The sequence below is a fragment of the Cyanistes caeruleus genome, chromosome 5, assembly GCF_971803275.1.
Source record: "Cyanistes caeruleus chromosome 5, bCyaCae1.hap1.1, whole genome shotgun sequence".
Lineage (NCBI taxonomy): Eukaryota > Metazoa > Chordata > Aves > Passeriformes > Paridae > Cyanistes > Cyanistes caeruleus.
Window position 1 is genome coordinate 32216195 of NC_141705.1, and position 17138 is coordinate 32233332.

At 38.4% G+C, this 17138-nt stretch overlaps 1 protein-coding gene across 19 annotated transcripts in view; it reads right to left on the reverse strand.

Annotated features, from left to right (window-relative positions):
• Nucleotides 1-5333: 5333 nt before the first annotated feature.
• Nucleotides 5334-17138, reverse strand: part of STOX2 (storkhead box 2) — a 136703-nt gene continuing 124898 nt past the window's right edge. For 11 of the 19 annotated variants that reach the window (XM_086891621.1, XM_086891625.1, XM_086891622.1 and 8 more), the window contains 2 exons: nucleotides 9873-12138; nucleotides 5334-5636 (listed from right to left, as the gene is read on the reverse strand). In XM_086891621.1, coding sequence (XP_086747747.1) covers nucleotides 5441-5636; nucleotides 9873-12138 — 2462 coding nt within the window. In that variant the 3' untranslated portion in view covers nucleotides 5334-5440. Of the gene's footprint in view, nucleotides 5637-6712; nucleotides 6844-9872; nucleotides 12139-13549; nucleotides 13639-17138 lie in introns of all 19 variants that reach the window. The other 8 variants (XR_015287594.1, XR_015287599.1, XR_015287600.1 and 5 more) reach the window with 2 other exon arrangements.

The following is a 17138-nucleotide window of genomic DNA, read 5'->3' on the forward strand; positions in this document are numbered from 1 at the left end:
TTCACACAACACTACATAAACAACATGAACACAATATTACCATATGGAGGGACTTTCAAATATAGACTTACAAAAATCCCTGTCCTTTTTTTTTCCTTTAAATTATTATACTAAGCATGACAAGTAATCATCATTTACAATATGGTACACTGACACAATAAAAACCATGTTACAAATGTGCTGTTATAAATCAGTAACGTTAGGGAAGACATTTCATGAACTGCAATTATTTCATATGAAATACTATACAATATAAACAGAACATCCATCTTGGATGACCTTTACAGCAACCAGAGACCAAGTAATTTTTTAATTTTTTTTTTCAGTGCAAACACATTTATACAAGGCAGTCTTGGCTGCAAAACTCCCTTCTAACATACAGTAAGTCCCACTTGCATTTATTAACTCATTTAAACCTAATGCAACAGCCACATTCAGTCACTCACAGAAAATTACCTGCAGAATTATGATCCCTTTAAACTTAAAATCTCCTCCACACATAAAAGTAACATCTGTGCCAAATACTCCAAGGGCCCTTTCATACTTCTGGGTGGGTATCCTTTGGGTGGCTCTAACCGATATACAACAGGAGGGCAGTGCACCACATGGAAAATCACCCTTCCGAGGTGGGGCACACTGGCGCTGTCACGGATCCCGGCTGGGTGGCTGTGCATTTCAGCAGGGATTCAGCCCAGGCTGCCCTTCCACAGCCAGGTGTGTGGCCTTCTGCTCCTTCTCTGCGTTTAGTGTCTCAGGGTGGGGGGAGGAACACGGAAACCCTCAGCTCAGAACTGAGCTTCAATGGAGTTAACGACCCATTCCCGTCTCTCTCAGATCCTCGGAGATCAGGGGAGTTATGCCAGATTTACACTTGCATAACTGAAACCAACGTTTAGAGCGCCACTATGAAAGAAGTGTGATAGTCCCGTTTTCTTCTAGCACCAGCTTGGCTTTTGGTGGGTCCACTGCACGTGTCTCATGCAGTAATGATGCACTTTACTTATGCTGGGGGGAACATTTTAGATATATAGCCTTTTTTTAAAAGAATTTCGTAAAAAATAGAACTTTTCTCTCTAATACTGTACAGTTTTCTTCAGAAGAGCAAAGAGAATTGTAAACTGTGGATATGACACCAGATCAGGAGTGCTATTTGCTTTCTCTGTACAATTTGAACAATTGTGTTGGGAAAAGCACTACAAAATGTATTTGAAAAACAAATTTTTAATTAACATGACTGTGTCTAAAACCACTGCTGCCAGTACTCGTAGGACTGCAAACTGGTTTTTGGAACTGCTAATCCAAAAGTGTCTGCAGGGCCATAAAGTAGTTTCTTACTTAAACAAACTGAATGCATCAAAAGAATAATTTCAGAATATAAACATTAAACACTTTGGTAACTGTTAAACCTACTTCAGTAACTTTAAAAAAGCAACTAGTTAATAAGTTCCTCTATAGACTCTTAGCTTTTGCTTTTTCCAATGGGCCCAGACAAAAAGTAGGATCAGTGAACTTTGCCTACCTCACAGGCAAGTGCTTCAAGACCCTCAGGCAAAAAGGTGTGATTTAAGTGCAAAGTGTTATCTGTGTTCATGATGGCCTCTGAATACTGGTTTGCTTGTTCTCTTTCCTAATGAAGACTACTGCTGGCAAGCAATTAGGCCACGGTTTTCATTAAAATATTTGTTTTCCAATACATTTTTTTTTTTAAAGTTGAGTGAACATTGTTTCACATATAACAGTCATTTTACAGTGGTCCTGGGAGTCAAATGGCTAATGATTTCTTCTAAATTTTAACTGAAATATTTAAAATGGCAAAATTAGCTCAACTGATGATTGTATATTAATTTTCATCAGGATAATGGTACTAGGTTTGCTGAAAGGTGTTCATAAATCGGGATTTGTATATAATGCAATCTGCTTAGGTTCAACTGCCACTTTCTTCCTTTGGTTTTTGCAAAAGTCTTTCTTTCTTCCCTATTGAAAGGTGGCTTGTTGCAGCTGGCTACTTTTCAAAAGCCAGATTAATTTTTCTTGGAAACTTGCCCATGTTCTTTGAACAATAGGCACATACCTCAAGTAGGGACCCTGATACTGCTCCCAGCAACATAAATTAAAGGCTGTTGGTAATTTCTGTAGGAGCAAATGTTTTAGATGCACACAATCTAGAGACCAGAGTGCATATCATTAAAGGAAGAGCTGTTTTAACACCCTTGCCTGTTCAGAGAAACCATGACGTACTAATGTTGACAAAGATGGAGGCAGAATAGGGCCCCAAGTATCTGAAGGCTGCCAAGAAAATACCCAGAGTGTCTTCTGTTAAACCCCAAACTGTCAATCATATTTCACAGACTGTAGATGTTTCTAATTTGCTAAATTACAAATACATTTTCAAGTTCTACCAGGCAGAAATTTTAGCAGTAACTGGGGAGAGGATGGAAGGTTTCAGCCTCCCTTTCACTTTTATCCCAATTATGCAGCCTTGTCAAAGTCTTTAAGTGACTCATCTGAAAGCCATCTTTTTAACATTGTAGAAGGAAACTGTGGCAATGGAAACATGATGACTTCATATGCAAGCTTTGACACACAAGAGAACGCCATGACCTAATGCTTCAAAGTTTCTAACCTTGCTTTGTACAATACACTTTTCATGTTGCTGCATTTCATCAAATTCATGGAGGTAGTTATATGTGTAAAAAAAATTACCATAAAAGTAACATGTTGTATTATAATAATACATATTAAGTGTGCAAAATGCCGACAGATTTGTGTTGACCCTTTACAGTTGAACACAACACAGATTCAACCTAATCTAACTCTGTAAACCTTTAAATTGATACATTAGAAGAATGATAGATAAGCAACCACATAATACAAGGCTATGATTTCATCAAAGGATTAGGGTGACATAAAGCACTCAAGCTCCACTCTCGTGGTTTTGTTACCAGAACCTCAAGATGGAATTTTCTTATTTTCCATTGTTGATTTTAAAAGGAAAAAAAAAAAATCAAGATTAGAACGTTTCTATGTGAAACTTCTGTTTACATTCCATATTCCAAGAGTCACATTAATATTGGTACAATGCCATGTCAACATTAATATGACATTTATGTTGTCTGCTGGTCTCTGGGAACTTTAGGAAATAACATACTATACAGTTTATAGGTATGTACTGTCACATTTTGTTGGAATTATGTCTTCTGTACAACCAGCTGCCTGCACAAATTCTGATTAGCTTGTGACAAACAATTGTTTCCCCAAAGGTGAAACCTGTTTCTGCTCTTCACATTTTAATACTGCCATTAGTACTTCAGATCATCACTGTAAATTTTTTTACCATTTTGACATTTTTATTTACTGAATTGATACATACTACTGATGCCAGAGCTCCTCTCAGAAACAAAATCACAGTCAGCCACTGCATAGTATATGACAATTCCCCACAAAAACTCTGACTCTACAGTTTGCATGGAATAAGTACGGCTGGAGTTACATATTGAATAATAAGATGCATCATGCAAAGCATTATATGGTAATTAGAGCACATCTTGGAAGGTATGATAAGGCAGAAGGCTAAAGGCCAAGTGACTTTGATAACCAACCAAAAGCACAATAATTTCCTTTATGTGCACTGAAAGGTCTTATTGCTCCTATGAAATGGAAATCATACACTGAAATCAATGAAAACAGACCTGTGCATTGACTGGGTAATCTTGACAGAACTGGAAATCGATTGTGTCCAAAGTTAGAAAGCTGTTTTAGAAGTAAATGAACTATATCCGATGATGTAACATAAGGCTGAATCGTCAGTAAAGACTTCTGATGACAACAGAGAACATAAGTGAGGCTCAAATGACTTTGTATACAGAGTAATAAATGTCACCAGAACCTGATGAAAATACTGGGTTTTAATATGTACAGTTGGGTTTCATACCTGTGTACGACAAGAGCTAGACAGGGCAAATAACCCTTTTCTGTGAAACAATTTGGGCTGTTGCACATTTTAGTATCTTTGTTATTCTTCCACCAATTTGTCTATTCTGATAAAAAAGTCAGTTTGTTGCACTACCAGGTTGCATGAGTAACAGAGCAGAATGTGACCCTGTACCTAAAATTACTCTTGGAGTTTAACTATCTGTAGAATTTACTCTGCAGTAATTAGCATAGTACTAATTACATTGAAGTAACAGTTTAGGGAGAGCAATTAGGATGTACCATGTCTGCAGCACTCAGATTTCTACTGCAAACCAAGTGGACACATTGAATTTCTAGAAACTAGGCATGTCCATAAAATGCTAAATTGCAAATAACATCCACTGAATAAAAAGGCCAGAAGTTTATAATTCTCTAAATTTTGTTCTCTGATAATCATTACACTGTATGCTATTTTTAATAGCCTAATTTAGGCACTCTATTTAATAAGCTACATAAAATAGATTTATGTCCTTCCACTAGAAAGAAATCAATTCTTCAGGCCATACTTGTCATTTATATCATAAAGGATATTTTTGTTCAAAGAAATTAGTTATCCTGATTCCTATATTAATGGCAAGTTGCAATACCAGAAGTGACACGAGAATTAATTATCTTATTTTAAAATAAGTGAATTATATTGAATACATTTAATATATTTTGTGTCACTCCACAAATTGTGGCTCCATGACAGTTAACATCTTTCCCTTCCCTCCCCACTCCCCACTCTATGCAAAGGCCCACCTCCTCACCAGTGACTATGGAAGGTCAAGTAGCAAGTCTCATTAAGTAAACACCTCTCATATTTTTGAAACAAATGGAGGAGTCACCTCCCTTCCCACCCTCCATATCTGGAAAAAAAAGCAAATCAAAACAATCCTCAAACCTCCTTTTACTTGCTTAACCAGGTATTTGCAAAATTGTGTCACAAAAATGCACAGTGAAAATGACTGATTAGTATTAATTCACATATAGAGCTGAGGTCATGACTTGTCATGTTTGGCATTGTTTTTCCTCATGGTGATCCTGGCTGGTTACTTTCAGCAGTGGCTCAGTTTTCGAAGAAAAAAATGATGAACTCTGCAGCAGAGTTTAGCCTCTGACCAGGGGCATCACACATCTGTGGCATTTTTTTAAATGAAGTTGGCAACTGCATGGACATTGAAAATGCAGATTACACTTACAGTGTCTAGACTTTCATATATGTGCTCAGTTACAATTAAGTGAAGCAAAAAGTGTACATATTATCCCTACTGCTATTCTGTTGCTACAGAGCCTCAAATGTGAAAAGCAATACCTTGAAATAAATACTTCTTTGTTGCCCCTAGTCTACATAGCAGCACAGTTTAAGTGAACACTAAAACTGTGGTTGAGATGCTTGTTTTATTTTCCCCAAAGATGTAAACATCAGTCCCAGTGTCGTAAACTTTGCTGTATAGGATGAGACAGACGATCTGAGGCAGGCTGACTATCAGACACTAGTGACAGAAGCTTGCAGGCAGTTACCAGGTTTCTGCAGTTTCTCAGCTTCACTCGTGGGTGGGTCTGCAGTGGCTCGGAAGTTGAACGTTGGTCCTGCGCCACCATGTGCAGGGCTCAGAGCAGGGTTCTGACGTCTGTTGCTTTCAACAATACTTGAAGTGTTGGATGCCAGGCTCTCACGAGTACTGGAATGGAAAAGAAATATATATACACACTCATATATGACATGCCTATATATCTATTGACCAGACAGGAAAGGAGAACAGAGTGTTTTATAATAGGTTTCCTGTGTTTGTATGTAATGTCACGTCAATGAATCATTTCATTTTGACAGTACACATATGTTCCTCCAAAATGTGTCCCAGAGGCGCTCAGCAGTCATCATACCTTAACACAGGTATTGCACTAAGCACAGCTGAGACTGTCACACAAACTGTAAGCTGAACCAGTATCAAGCATCTGGATTTTTCACTCAAGGAAATAGCTTCCATCTTGCACTTGGAATGTGCTAGTTTTCCTGACTGGTGCAGTTTTGCACAAAACTAGCTTCATAAAATCAACTCAGTGACTAGGCAGAGCTAGGACAGCAATCATATAACAGCATACTCCACTGTCTCCTCTTCTACCTGTGTTTTTGTACACAAAATATTAAATAAAAGTTTTACTTTACATTAAATCCTCGATGCCTCTAAGTGCAACACTTCAGTTTTGCTTTGCAGCTGAGATGATTGCAACTTACCAAGACAATAAGAAATCTTAACTGGCTGGCCTGTGATCTTGCCCTGGATAACAACTAGTGCTGCCATTTCATTCAAAAAATGGACAATGTTCCTTTAGTTCTAGCATCTAATTTAACCACAAGAGTGACAGGACACTAAACACTTTTAAAGATTAAGCCTTTTAATGATACATCTAACTATGAATGCAGAGCAGCTTGTATTTTAGTCTACAGCTTTTAAAAAGCTCAGCCATGACATGCTAAGGCTACTTTTACCAGTACTGCTGTTTTTTTTTGTCTTTACACTATTAAATCATTTTTCATCTCTAAATAATGTGTGCCTGTACAGGAACAGATTTGTTTTCAAATATCCATGTGGCCCCCTCGTCAGGTATCCTTCACCTGTACCCCTACTTTGTAAAATTGCTATGGAGATGTTTACAGAATACATCTAGAGGACTGAATCCAGTTATCAAATAAGCACTAAAAACAAGGATACTAATGACAAAAGTTTCAGTCAGTTTAAAGTCAACCTAAATTTACCTGCTACTGAAAGGGGTAGCTCTTGCCTGCCTTGTGTGGGTTTGACCCTGCCACATGTTTCTGTTGCTTCCCTGACTAAGCCTTGCAGGCAGCCAGACAGATCAGGGACCACTCTCAGTTAAATACTAGCCCTAAAAAAAAAAAAAAAGATTAGTGCTATCATCAAGGAAAGAGTAGGGATGCACAGCTTTAGATGTGGCAGGGGGGAAATGTGTCGATGCATGGCATAGGGGAAGGAAAAAAACTTTTCCTAGTCACAGGGCAGATTTAAATAATCTTAAACTGACTGAGTCTGGAAAATCAATGAGCCTTTTAGGAAAACTCTCATAGATCTTTTAAACTGGTCAAAATGGATGGTACTGATATTCTTCTGCCAATGACTGTTTTATTTTCCATAGCTCCAAAGAGCTATGATGGGTGACACACATAGTAAATGATTCCTGTGAGCTGCAATGATGTATGGTGCACTTGTCTTGCTTATTTTTTAACTCCTCTCCCTCTGCTTTTTAATGAAAATAGATCTTAGTTTTCAGAGATGATTTAGTGCTGCATTATTCTTTATGGGACCACCAATTCCAGATCTTCAGACATGCTCAACTTTGGTATTACAAACTGATCATTACAACATGTATACACAAAAATTGCATTGAAAATTTTGCATGCAGAGTAATGCCAAAAATAGCTTTCTTTAGGTAACAAAGGAGCAACAGTATTATAAAAGCCCTAAAAATAAAGGAATAAAATTAATCTTGACAGCTAGTATTTACTATATATGACTTGCATAAAAGCAATGCATGAAATATTGAGGCTTTTTTTCCCAATGGTGATTAATATGGTCACACATTTTGCACACAAATACTTTGGAAGTCAAATGACCATTGCAAATCTCTTTAACTTCAGCCATTTCTTTCTGAATTTTTTTACTGTCCTTTTTTCAATTTATCAGACTTTAAAAACATATTTTACTTTTTTATAGTGTGAAATTGGTAATTTGATTCCCCTAACAACATTGCATACTTCAGTTTGAATGGAAAGATACCACCCCACCTCAGGAAGCAGAGTTACATCATCAGTGGAGGTCAGAAGAATATACCTGAGGAACATTACCATATGCATGATCTGTTCTTATATTCTTCCCATGGCATCTGCTAAAAGACACTGTCACACCTAGCTGAATCTTACCAGATAGATGCTGGATGGCTATTTTGTATTTCCTGGAAAAGGGCTGTGGAGTACATTTTTTATTATAAGGCAGGATAATAATAACATGGTACTTTTTAGCCAAAGTTGCTCATCTGTTTCCTTTTTGATTTAAACAAAGTGGTATAACATCACTAAATCCAGTATGCTCAATACATCCTATTCTCTTGCTAGCTAAGTTTAACATAAAACAGAAATTTCAGCTTTTGTGTAAATAATTAGGGAAGAAAATGTCTATCATTGCATTAATCAGAAACACAAGCTTGATATTCAGCTAGCATACAAAAGAGTAGTCTAAGAACTGATTTTTAATCCAGTTGATATCTTATCCCGGAGGTGGCTCTCATGCTGTGCTGAGTGAGACAGACTGAGCAAGAAGCAAACACCACAACATGCTCCCCTACAAAAACTGACTCCAAGTATAGCACTTCAACTACTGGAAGAGATCACATTTAAAAAAAAAAGTGCAAACAGTTTAATACAACAGTTCTATGTCAGGCATCTGCAGAACAATCAGTAACAGAAAGCCTTCTCAAGCTTCTTTTTTAGAGTGGACTCAGTGTTAGTGGCATGATTTACTCAAATTATTTTTCAGGTTTTCTACTCAGAAAAAATATACATTCTCTAGAAGCCTGCTCTAGTTCGATACATCACTGCAAGCTGCATCAGGCTCACTAATTTCTGTCATGTCATTAACATAAGTGGGAGTAAACATCAAATCCAAAGGAATTTCGTCCAGAGTGACAAGACTTCAACTGAAAATGAAATTTTCAACTGGAAATGAATAGTCCTGTGTAGAAAAAGGAAATCCTTCACATGCCTTTCTGAGAGCCTTTGCTATAGATGTAAAAAATATATATATATACTTCTGAGGAACAAGAACACCATTTACAAGGGAAAATAAAACAGTGACAGAAAAAACCAAAAAAACCCATTTTTTTCACATAATACAAAAATCAGTCTTGGAGGTTTTATTTTTAAATACAGGCAATAAATAATTTAAGCTTAAGTAGGCCACTCTAAGAAAACTACTACTGTAAATTATTTCTGTGTTCTTAAGAGTTATTATTCTGAAGTCTGATGAGTTCCTATGCAGGCCAAACAAAACTGGTCATGCTCCATTCCATCAAGGACCTAGGACTGCCAAAGGTCAAACAGACAAGGAAGAAGGCTGGTGTAAAAGATTCTTAACCTGGAAATGAACTTGTGAATTCTCCAGGGCAGGGAATGCACCAACAACTCTCTCCTCCCTACACTTTAAAGACTTCTAGCACATTGAGGCTTCCATGATTCCTGATATCCCTGAAATAGTAATTACTAACCAGCACCACCACACATCAACATCTGGACTCTTTTCCCAAGTATCTTAGACAAGGCACCTCTCTCTCAGCAGTGTTAAGTCACACCTGAAGTTCAAACATCCTGAGCACTTTTAACTTGTATGGGCAGTGGCTACTCTAGTCTCACCAGTTTGAAATGGTGACTAGATACACTTTAAAAATTTCTGAAGAAAACAAACAGGGAAGCCCGAACACAAACCAGTATAATTTGTTTTCCTTTTTGTCTGAGCCAAAGGTTATGCCACCTGGTCATGCCTAGTCTTTCCATTAGTCTGGTTGATGGTATCTTAGAGGGAAAGGGAAGAGTATGCAAGAGCTCATCCCTTTTATTCTAAAGCAAATACAAATTTAATACAGAAAAAAAAGGATACAGGGAGGCTTTCAGCAAACAGAAAATGAACTAACACAGAGTCAATGCCGCAAATGGTCACTGGTTTCTTACTGTATGGTGGGAAATTCACACATCTGAATAGAGGATTCCAGGGCTGTAGAAAAAACAGTCTGAAAATGTGTGCCTTTTTTTAATACAGCCCTACATTCTGTCACCAATATCATACACCCATAAAACCATAAATGGAACTTCCTAGTCTGTAAAGCTGCAATGAATGTGACAATCCTACCGTGGAGAGTTGAACCCGCTGTCCACAGTAATGCTGCTGCTGTCCATGCTGTCCAGGCGGGCTGAGTGGGTGGCTCTCTGGTTGTTGCTATTTTCTGTTTCCTTCGGGGTGAGAAGAGTAAGATTTTTCTCAAACTTTCGCTGTAGATCCCTTTCCTTTTCTCTCTCTAGGAGCCATTGCATCGTACCAACATCATCCCTGTTTTTTTCTTCCTCGGCATTTTTGTTGGTTCCTTCCTCTGAGTCATCATCATCAGATACGTTGTAGTAGTCAAAAGAGGCCTCCTGGTTCCCGGTTGTCTCTTGCTGTCTCTGAGAAACAGGCATGACTTGTGTGACTGAGGTTACCATCGCTTGTTCAAGTTTCTCACATCTGACAGGCAATGTGTCAGAGGGGGTTTTTTGATGGGGCTTTAGCAGAGGTGTGTTAGACTTATGATAACTATTCACAGAAAGAGTGTTGTGCAGAGGCTTAAAGAGTGTATCCTTGCTGAATATTTCTTTCCTTTTATCAAGGCTGCTTGACTCAGTGCTATGGTGTTGAACCAGCCGCCCGTTAGCTATCACCTCTGGAGTTTGGCCAGCGATCACTGAACCACTGCTCGGGCCCTTTGGGGACTCCTCCTTGTGCACTCCAGGCTCCCTAGCAATATGTTGAGACTGTCTTTCTGTGGGAGCCATTTTTTTTAGCCCATCTGTCCCTGTTAGTGTATCATGATCCTCTTTATTCTTTCCCAGTGGTGATGGAGCAGTAAGCACAGTCTCACTGGATGTGTTGCACTGAAAATAGTCATCAACTGCAGATTTTGTTGTGCAGGAGTTGAGCTCACTATATGATGGCAAATTGTCTGTAGGCTTGCCTTGTTCCAATAGGCTACAAGAACTGGGGGTCTCTACACTGCCACCGGCTATTTCAGGAATGCAAGTCTCTTTGTAGCTTGCAGATGAAATCAGAGCCCTTTGATGACTGAGCGACTGAGATGGCCTTAAGGTACTATCATCAATGTAGGTTTGGCTAGTTGTTTGGTCATCTGGGCTACAACCTTCACCCATATCTTCAGGTGTGCCTAAAGTAGCTGAGCCCAGAGGTCCCTTGGAGTTATCCATGGATCTAGACCTTTCTTTAGCTTTACTGGACCGCTCATTCCTTGATCTTCTATCCTGTGTATGGCTGTGGCTCCGATGGACCTTGGAATGGGAGCTTCCCCTGGAAGGTTCAGGGAAAGGCATTTCAGTTCTTCTTTTGGCCAGTTCACCAGACACATCCCACTCTGGTGTCATGGGAAAGTGAGATTCAATCATGTTAGGATTGCTGTGCATTATATAATTATCTCCCTTGTGTTCTATTATAAAACAACCTTCCCGTGGGGATCGAGTCAAGGGATCATAGAACTCATACTCCCTTTCAGCAGGTATATCCAAATGAGAACCATCTGATGGGTCTCCTTTGGATACCCGGGTCTTGCTGTGCGACCTCGATTTCCCATGAGATTTTCTGTGATTCCTACTCTTTTTACTTCGTCCACTGTGGTGAGCTGAAGACCCTGCTTTGCTTCGTTGAGCTTTTTCTTCTTCAAGTTTCTTCATTAGTGCAGTGTGTCTCATGACATTTTCCACAGTCAAGTCTGGATTAATGCGCCTAATAATCTCCATTTCTACCTCTCTAGGTATAGTGGTAGGGGTGTCCTCGTCCCTTAGCGGCCACTCCTCTGGAGGAAACTGGGCAGAGAAATTTGCCAACTGTTTGGTCTTATCCTTCTTAAAACTTAATCGGAATAATTTGAGTCCAAATTTCTTAGACTGCTTTTCTACATCCTTAGGCTTTGTGAGTGTCTCTGATTTATATGAAAAATTGACAGTACTTTTACTTTTCTCAGTAGGTGGGACCTGACATAATGAAGGAGGACAGTATGAGTCTTTACAGTCTTTTGCTGATTTCCTCTGTAGGGTAGATGCATGCATGCTGTGCATGTCTTCTCTGCAACAATGGCAGGAGTCGCAGTGGTTTTTGGGTAGTGTTCGGTCCCTGACACAACCCGAGGTGGAGGGAGTTATAGTTCCTTGTTGTGGAGAGGTACATTGAGATCTGTCAGGTATCCTCTCATCCAAATGGTACCATTTACTGTTAGTTCTTATGAGAGATGGTGTTATAAAGTAAGTCTGTGGGGTTACAATGAAATAACCATCCGGAGTTGGGTATATTTTCCTCTCCCGTACAAGCATATTCAAAGTATGTCGAAGGATTTCTGGACTGGGTGTTGGAACGCCTAGAAATAACAGTAAACACATATCAGGAAGTGCATAAAACTGTGTAGGACTCTAAGGTTTCCCCCCTCCCCAACAAAAAGCTAGTTTTTCCAATATGCAAGCTGGAATATGCTGAACAAACAACTACAGTAAAGCATTTTGTTAGGCATTCTCTTCTCTGTTTATTTCTCCACTTATCTCCTATACTTCAGACATATCAATTATTAATTAAAGAGAAGGCCATTAATAAAGTGCTAAAAAAAAAACCAAGAGAATTTTGAGTCACTTCCAATGCGCAGGTGACCTTAAGCTACACGATGGAATCACTGAAAATCAGAGTGTCAGGGGAAATATTCTACTTTTATTCTTCTTCCAATGAAGTATTTACATCCAAATTCACCAGAACTATTCTTATAACACCTTGTCACATATAAAGCAGTAGTTATTTGTTACTTTGGATGCCTAAGCAGTTTTTCCAACAGAATACTACACAGAAAAAAAAAAAGCAAAAAAAAAAGCAGGTCCTCAAACTGTCCCTTTATCACAAACCTGGTTTAACTGAATTGCTCTCCCATTAAAATATGTTTCCACTACATTAGCTGCTCCTAAACAGAGACATCCTGAATGATACAGTTCATCTTACCCAGAAAGTTTTTTCCATTAGGCTGGAAGTTACAGATTTTGCTCACAAAAATTTGCTTCTCAGAGTTCCTTGTCCTTTAGGTGAGATGTAAAGGACACTAAGTGCATGCATGGCATACTGAGAGAGGGACAAGTATGACTACCCTGCATCAATGGCATATGGTAGACTTGGCATTGTGAGCCAGATCCTTCCCATTACCAGTGCACTTGCTGGATTCAGTGGTGCTTGACCAAGTCTTCAGTACTTTATTGATAAAACACTAAGTTGGCATATTGTGTATAGAAGTAAGTTCCGTCTAGAGCTAAGGAAAAACAACTTTAGTTCACAAATTAGTTTTTAAAAGTCTGTTTATGCTGAATAAAAAATTAAAATACTTCCATGTTATCAGTGGAAAAAGCTATCTTCAATCAATACATTTTGTTTCACTAAAATATGTTTTAATTCTGAGTACTAGTCTGGTTTACATTTTTAGAACTAGAGACTTTTATTGCAAAAGCTGGGATGATCTATTTTAAACAGAAAAAGTTAATACTATTTATTCTGGGTCTTAGTTTTAAACAGAAGTAATTTTAAAAAAAAGAAGAATCAGAGAGAAACTTAAGTTGGAAGATAACTCATTAATTCATCTGGTCAGCACTCAAATCCTGGCCAATGTAGATGAGGTTGGACAGGACCTTGTCAAGTCAAACTCAGTCTTGAAGAATAGAATTTCAATGCATGCAAAAACATTTCAGTGAAGCATATGCTTTTTACAAAAACACTTCATGGAGAAATCTCAGCTGGGATACCTGCCACAAACACAGTATCTCCAGGAGCACACAGCGTCTGGTCACCAACTCTCCTCCAACATGTCAAAGCCTGCAAGCTCACTGATGTCCTTGTGACAGCAACACCCATTAAAAGCAACAAGAAAAAGAGAATTTGTACTAATTCCTTAACTCATCCTATTTCTTGCAACTGGGTTGGAGGCAACATATTCTTATGTCTGACTTTGAGTGTTGTTTCAACTTAGTGACAAGACCATACTACTCATATCCATTCCTAAAATCTTAAAATGGAAACAGCAAAGGGTTAGGAACAACATGGACATGAGTGAAAGCGGTTACAACACAGAAAGCACTGAGGAGAAATACACAGGGACATGTGCTGGTTTTGACTGGGGTAGAGTTAATATAGTCCATGCACAGTCCATAGAGCTGAAATATTGGGGCCACTTTGGATGCAGGAAGTGAGAGGTCAATACAGGATATAATTTGAGAGGATAAATGAGAATGAAAATTAGGAAAAAAAATATGGAGAATCAGGAGCTTGCATTTCCTCTCCTTTTATGCAGGTGTCCACAATTTCTGTAATAATCTGAGCGAGAGTAACAAAGACCCTCAGAACCTCTAAATGAGTTAACATGCCGGAAACAGCAACAGGTGGGAAAAGATGAAATCCTGAGAGCTGGGAGAAAAAATGGACTATTTATCCTTAGCCCAGAATTCTGAATCTCTCAGGACTGAAGTAAACAATATGTGAGCTTCTTCTGGATTATGAGGAAAAGCAGGCTGTTGTCTGCATGAGCTTTTGATAGCACACAGGAACATCAAGAGTGGTTTCATTCCCTGTAATAACCAGTGGTCATCTAACTCTTCATTCCTGCAGTGGAGCTGCTGTATCTGCTTGGCCAATGCCACCCCTTTGACATTATGACTTGCATCATGACAAGACGTGGATGACCGCAAAACTCAAGCTCATTTGTTTCTCCATCCTGTGCTGAATACACCCTTGCAGGGTCCAACCATGGTCCAGCTCAGGTGCACTTGGCTCTGCAGCAGCCAACCAACCTCTCTTCCTTCCTCTGCATGAACAACCTGTCCCATCCACTGCACTTTTCAGAAGCTTACAAGTAAAGACTTCAACATGTACTTACCTCTGTGAGAACCTAGTTCTTCATCCTTATTTTACTAAAAAGATTCTTAACATACTGTTTTAAAAATGTCACAACACAAATAAAAGGGATGAAAGTATTTCTCCTGGGAGCTTAGAGAAATGTTAGGGAAAGAGATTGAAATGGATGTACTGATATTTAACAGCAATTTAGGCAAAAATCCACTGCAAATACATGGTAAAAATAATAATAATAATGCTTATTTTTCACCCAGTAAACCATAAGGGCTACAATGTGTTGGGTGAGTCTTTAAACACTGGATGCACATTAGTTACATTAATTGAGTAACTCCTGTGAATGGAGAATGTGCAGATAAACACCAAGGGAAAAAAAATTAGCATGCCAGGCAGTCAATGATGCTGTAAAGTTAATTGTGTCAGCCTTCTCTCTGGAGTTGAAGCCTATCATTTTTATCACTCCCAGCATACAGTCCGTGCTGTGGTTCACTAAGCTAGCAGTGATGACAGCAGATACAGATCTTGGAAGCTCAGCACTGTCAGCTAAGAGTAACTATGGGTTTTATTCCAAGCTCTTTTAGGTACTTACAAAAACAGAAACAGACCCAAACTCAGCTTAGGCTTTCCTCTGTGGCCAACAGGAGCAATGACATTAAAAAAGGAACAATGGAATCCAGAGTGAATATAGATTTCTTGGCTTTCTCAAGACTTTCCTATTTAAAGCAATCTGCCCACATAATGTCTATACATGACCTACCCCCCTGCATTCAAAGGTCTCCTTATGGTCTCCCTTCCTCCATTAAATAAGAACAAGGGAAAAAAAACCAGTGGCTTACAGATTCTAGCCCATAAAATATTGCATGACAGCAGTGCTGTTATTTAAGATTATGTAGTGGTTTAATAATTCAAAAGCAGAAACTGTCTGGACACTGAATCATCAGACATGTACATTTTCTGTATCTCAAGAGAGTCTACTATGCCATCCACTGAGCTTCCAGACAGAAGATTATGTCTTGTTTGCTGCTCACAAAGCACACTGACCTAGAGTGAACTCAGTTAATGTAAGACACTTCTTTTAAGTGCTACACATATAATTCATATATTTAAAGAGTGAAGTTATAAAGGTGATTGTCAGAGGAATTTGCCAGCTTTCAGAAAACTGCTTGCTTCAAAAGCAACCTAGGAGAATACACAAGTATTTTCTACACCAAAATTCTGAATGTCTTAAAAGTATTTAAACATGTATGTGGACAAAATTGGGGAGGCAAAAAAAAAAAAGACAAATATCCTTTTTAAAGGCAGCACAGACTAAGGCTTGATGTTGTCTTCTTCCAGGTTCATACAAATAAGAGGGTCTGATTGCCAAACACAGAACAGGGGTTACATTCTTAGCTCCTTATACTGGATTTCAAAGATTTACATTTAATGTATGGGATTTAAACCATGGTCAATAAATTACAAAGTAGGGCTGTACAACCATTTCATTGTTTAAGTTAGAATAATGGAAGCACATGCAGGAGCAGTTCTCTTGCTTCTTTAAAAATCTGACAAATAACGAAAACAACAAATAAGATCTGCATTATCAATACAAGCTTTTTGAATAAAATAAATTCATGAAAAATACATCTGAAGTAGTACTTAAATGGTGTTAAATCTGCTAAAATGATTTTCTCCTGAGCTGATGCTAAGGCTTAACAAGGGATAAAAGAAATACTCTGATTGGCTCATGAAATACTAGTTAAAGATGTGGAGTGGTTGCTATGTGATGTTATAAATAATTAGCATACCTTATTTCAGATAGAGCCATGGCCCAGATTTATGCCTGCACAATGGCTCAGCAAACTAGAGGGCTAGACAGCAACTGTAAGACCCTGCACTACGGAAAAGGTTTTATTATTCTTAGGCACTTTTGAGAATAGCATCTGGGGTCTTAGGAAATTTATCTTCACCATGAAACTCAGTGAAGCATCTGTTCATTAAAGCACAAACAACACAGGCAGACAAGTGCTGCTACAAGAGAAGATACAGAGAGGTTATGTGATAATAACAGACACATCTACAGTGGCAATGCTCTTCTCTCCCTCAGAGCATCAGCACCTACTTAGGAAAAATAAACTATCAGAATATGAGAGGACATCAGGTATTTTACAATAGCCACAAAGAACACAGAACCTCAAAGTGCTACAGCTGATTTATTATAGGGGTTTGGGCAAAAGTGAAAAGTGTCATCATGAGAAGTTCTATTTATTGGAAAGGAGAAAATTTTTTGATAATCCTCATGCACTGAGAGAACATGGACACTTCCTATGTTAAATATGTCATGGGTGGGAGAGAAAGGCATTTCTCTAGAGAAGGAGAAAAAAATTGGGCAACAAAGGGTGCATTTTTTTTCCTTCAAATAATTTTCTCTACATTTTGGGAAGTGAGGTTATCTTTTTTTTTTTTTTTTTTTAATCTCATGTGAGAATTTCACATGTTAATGGCTAG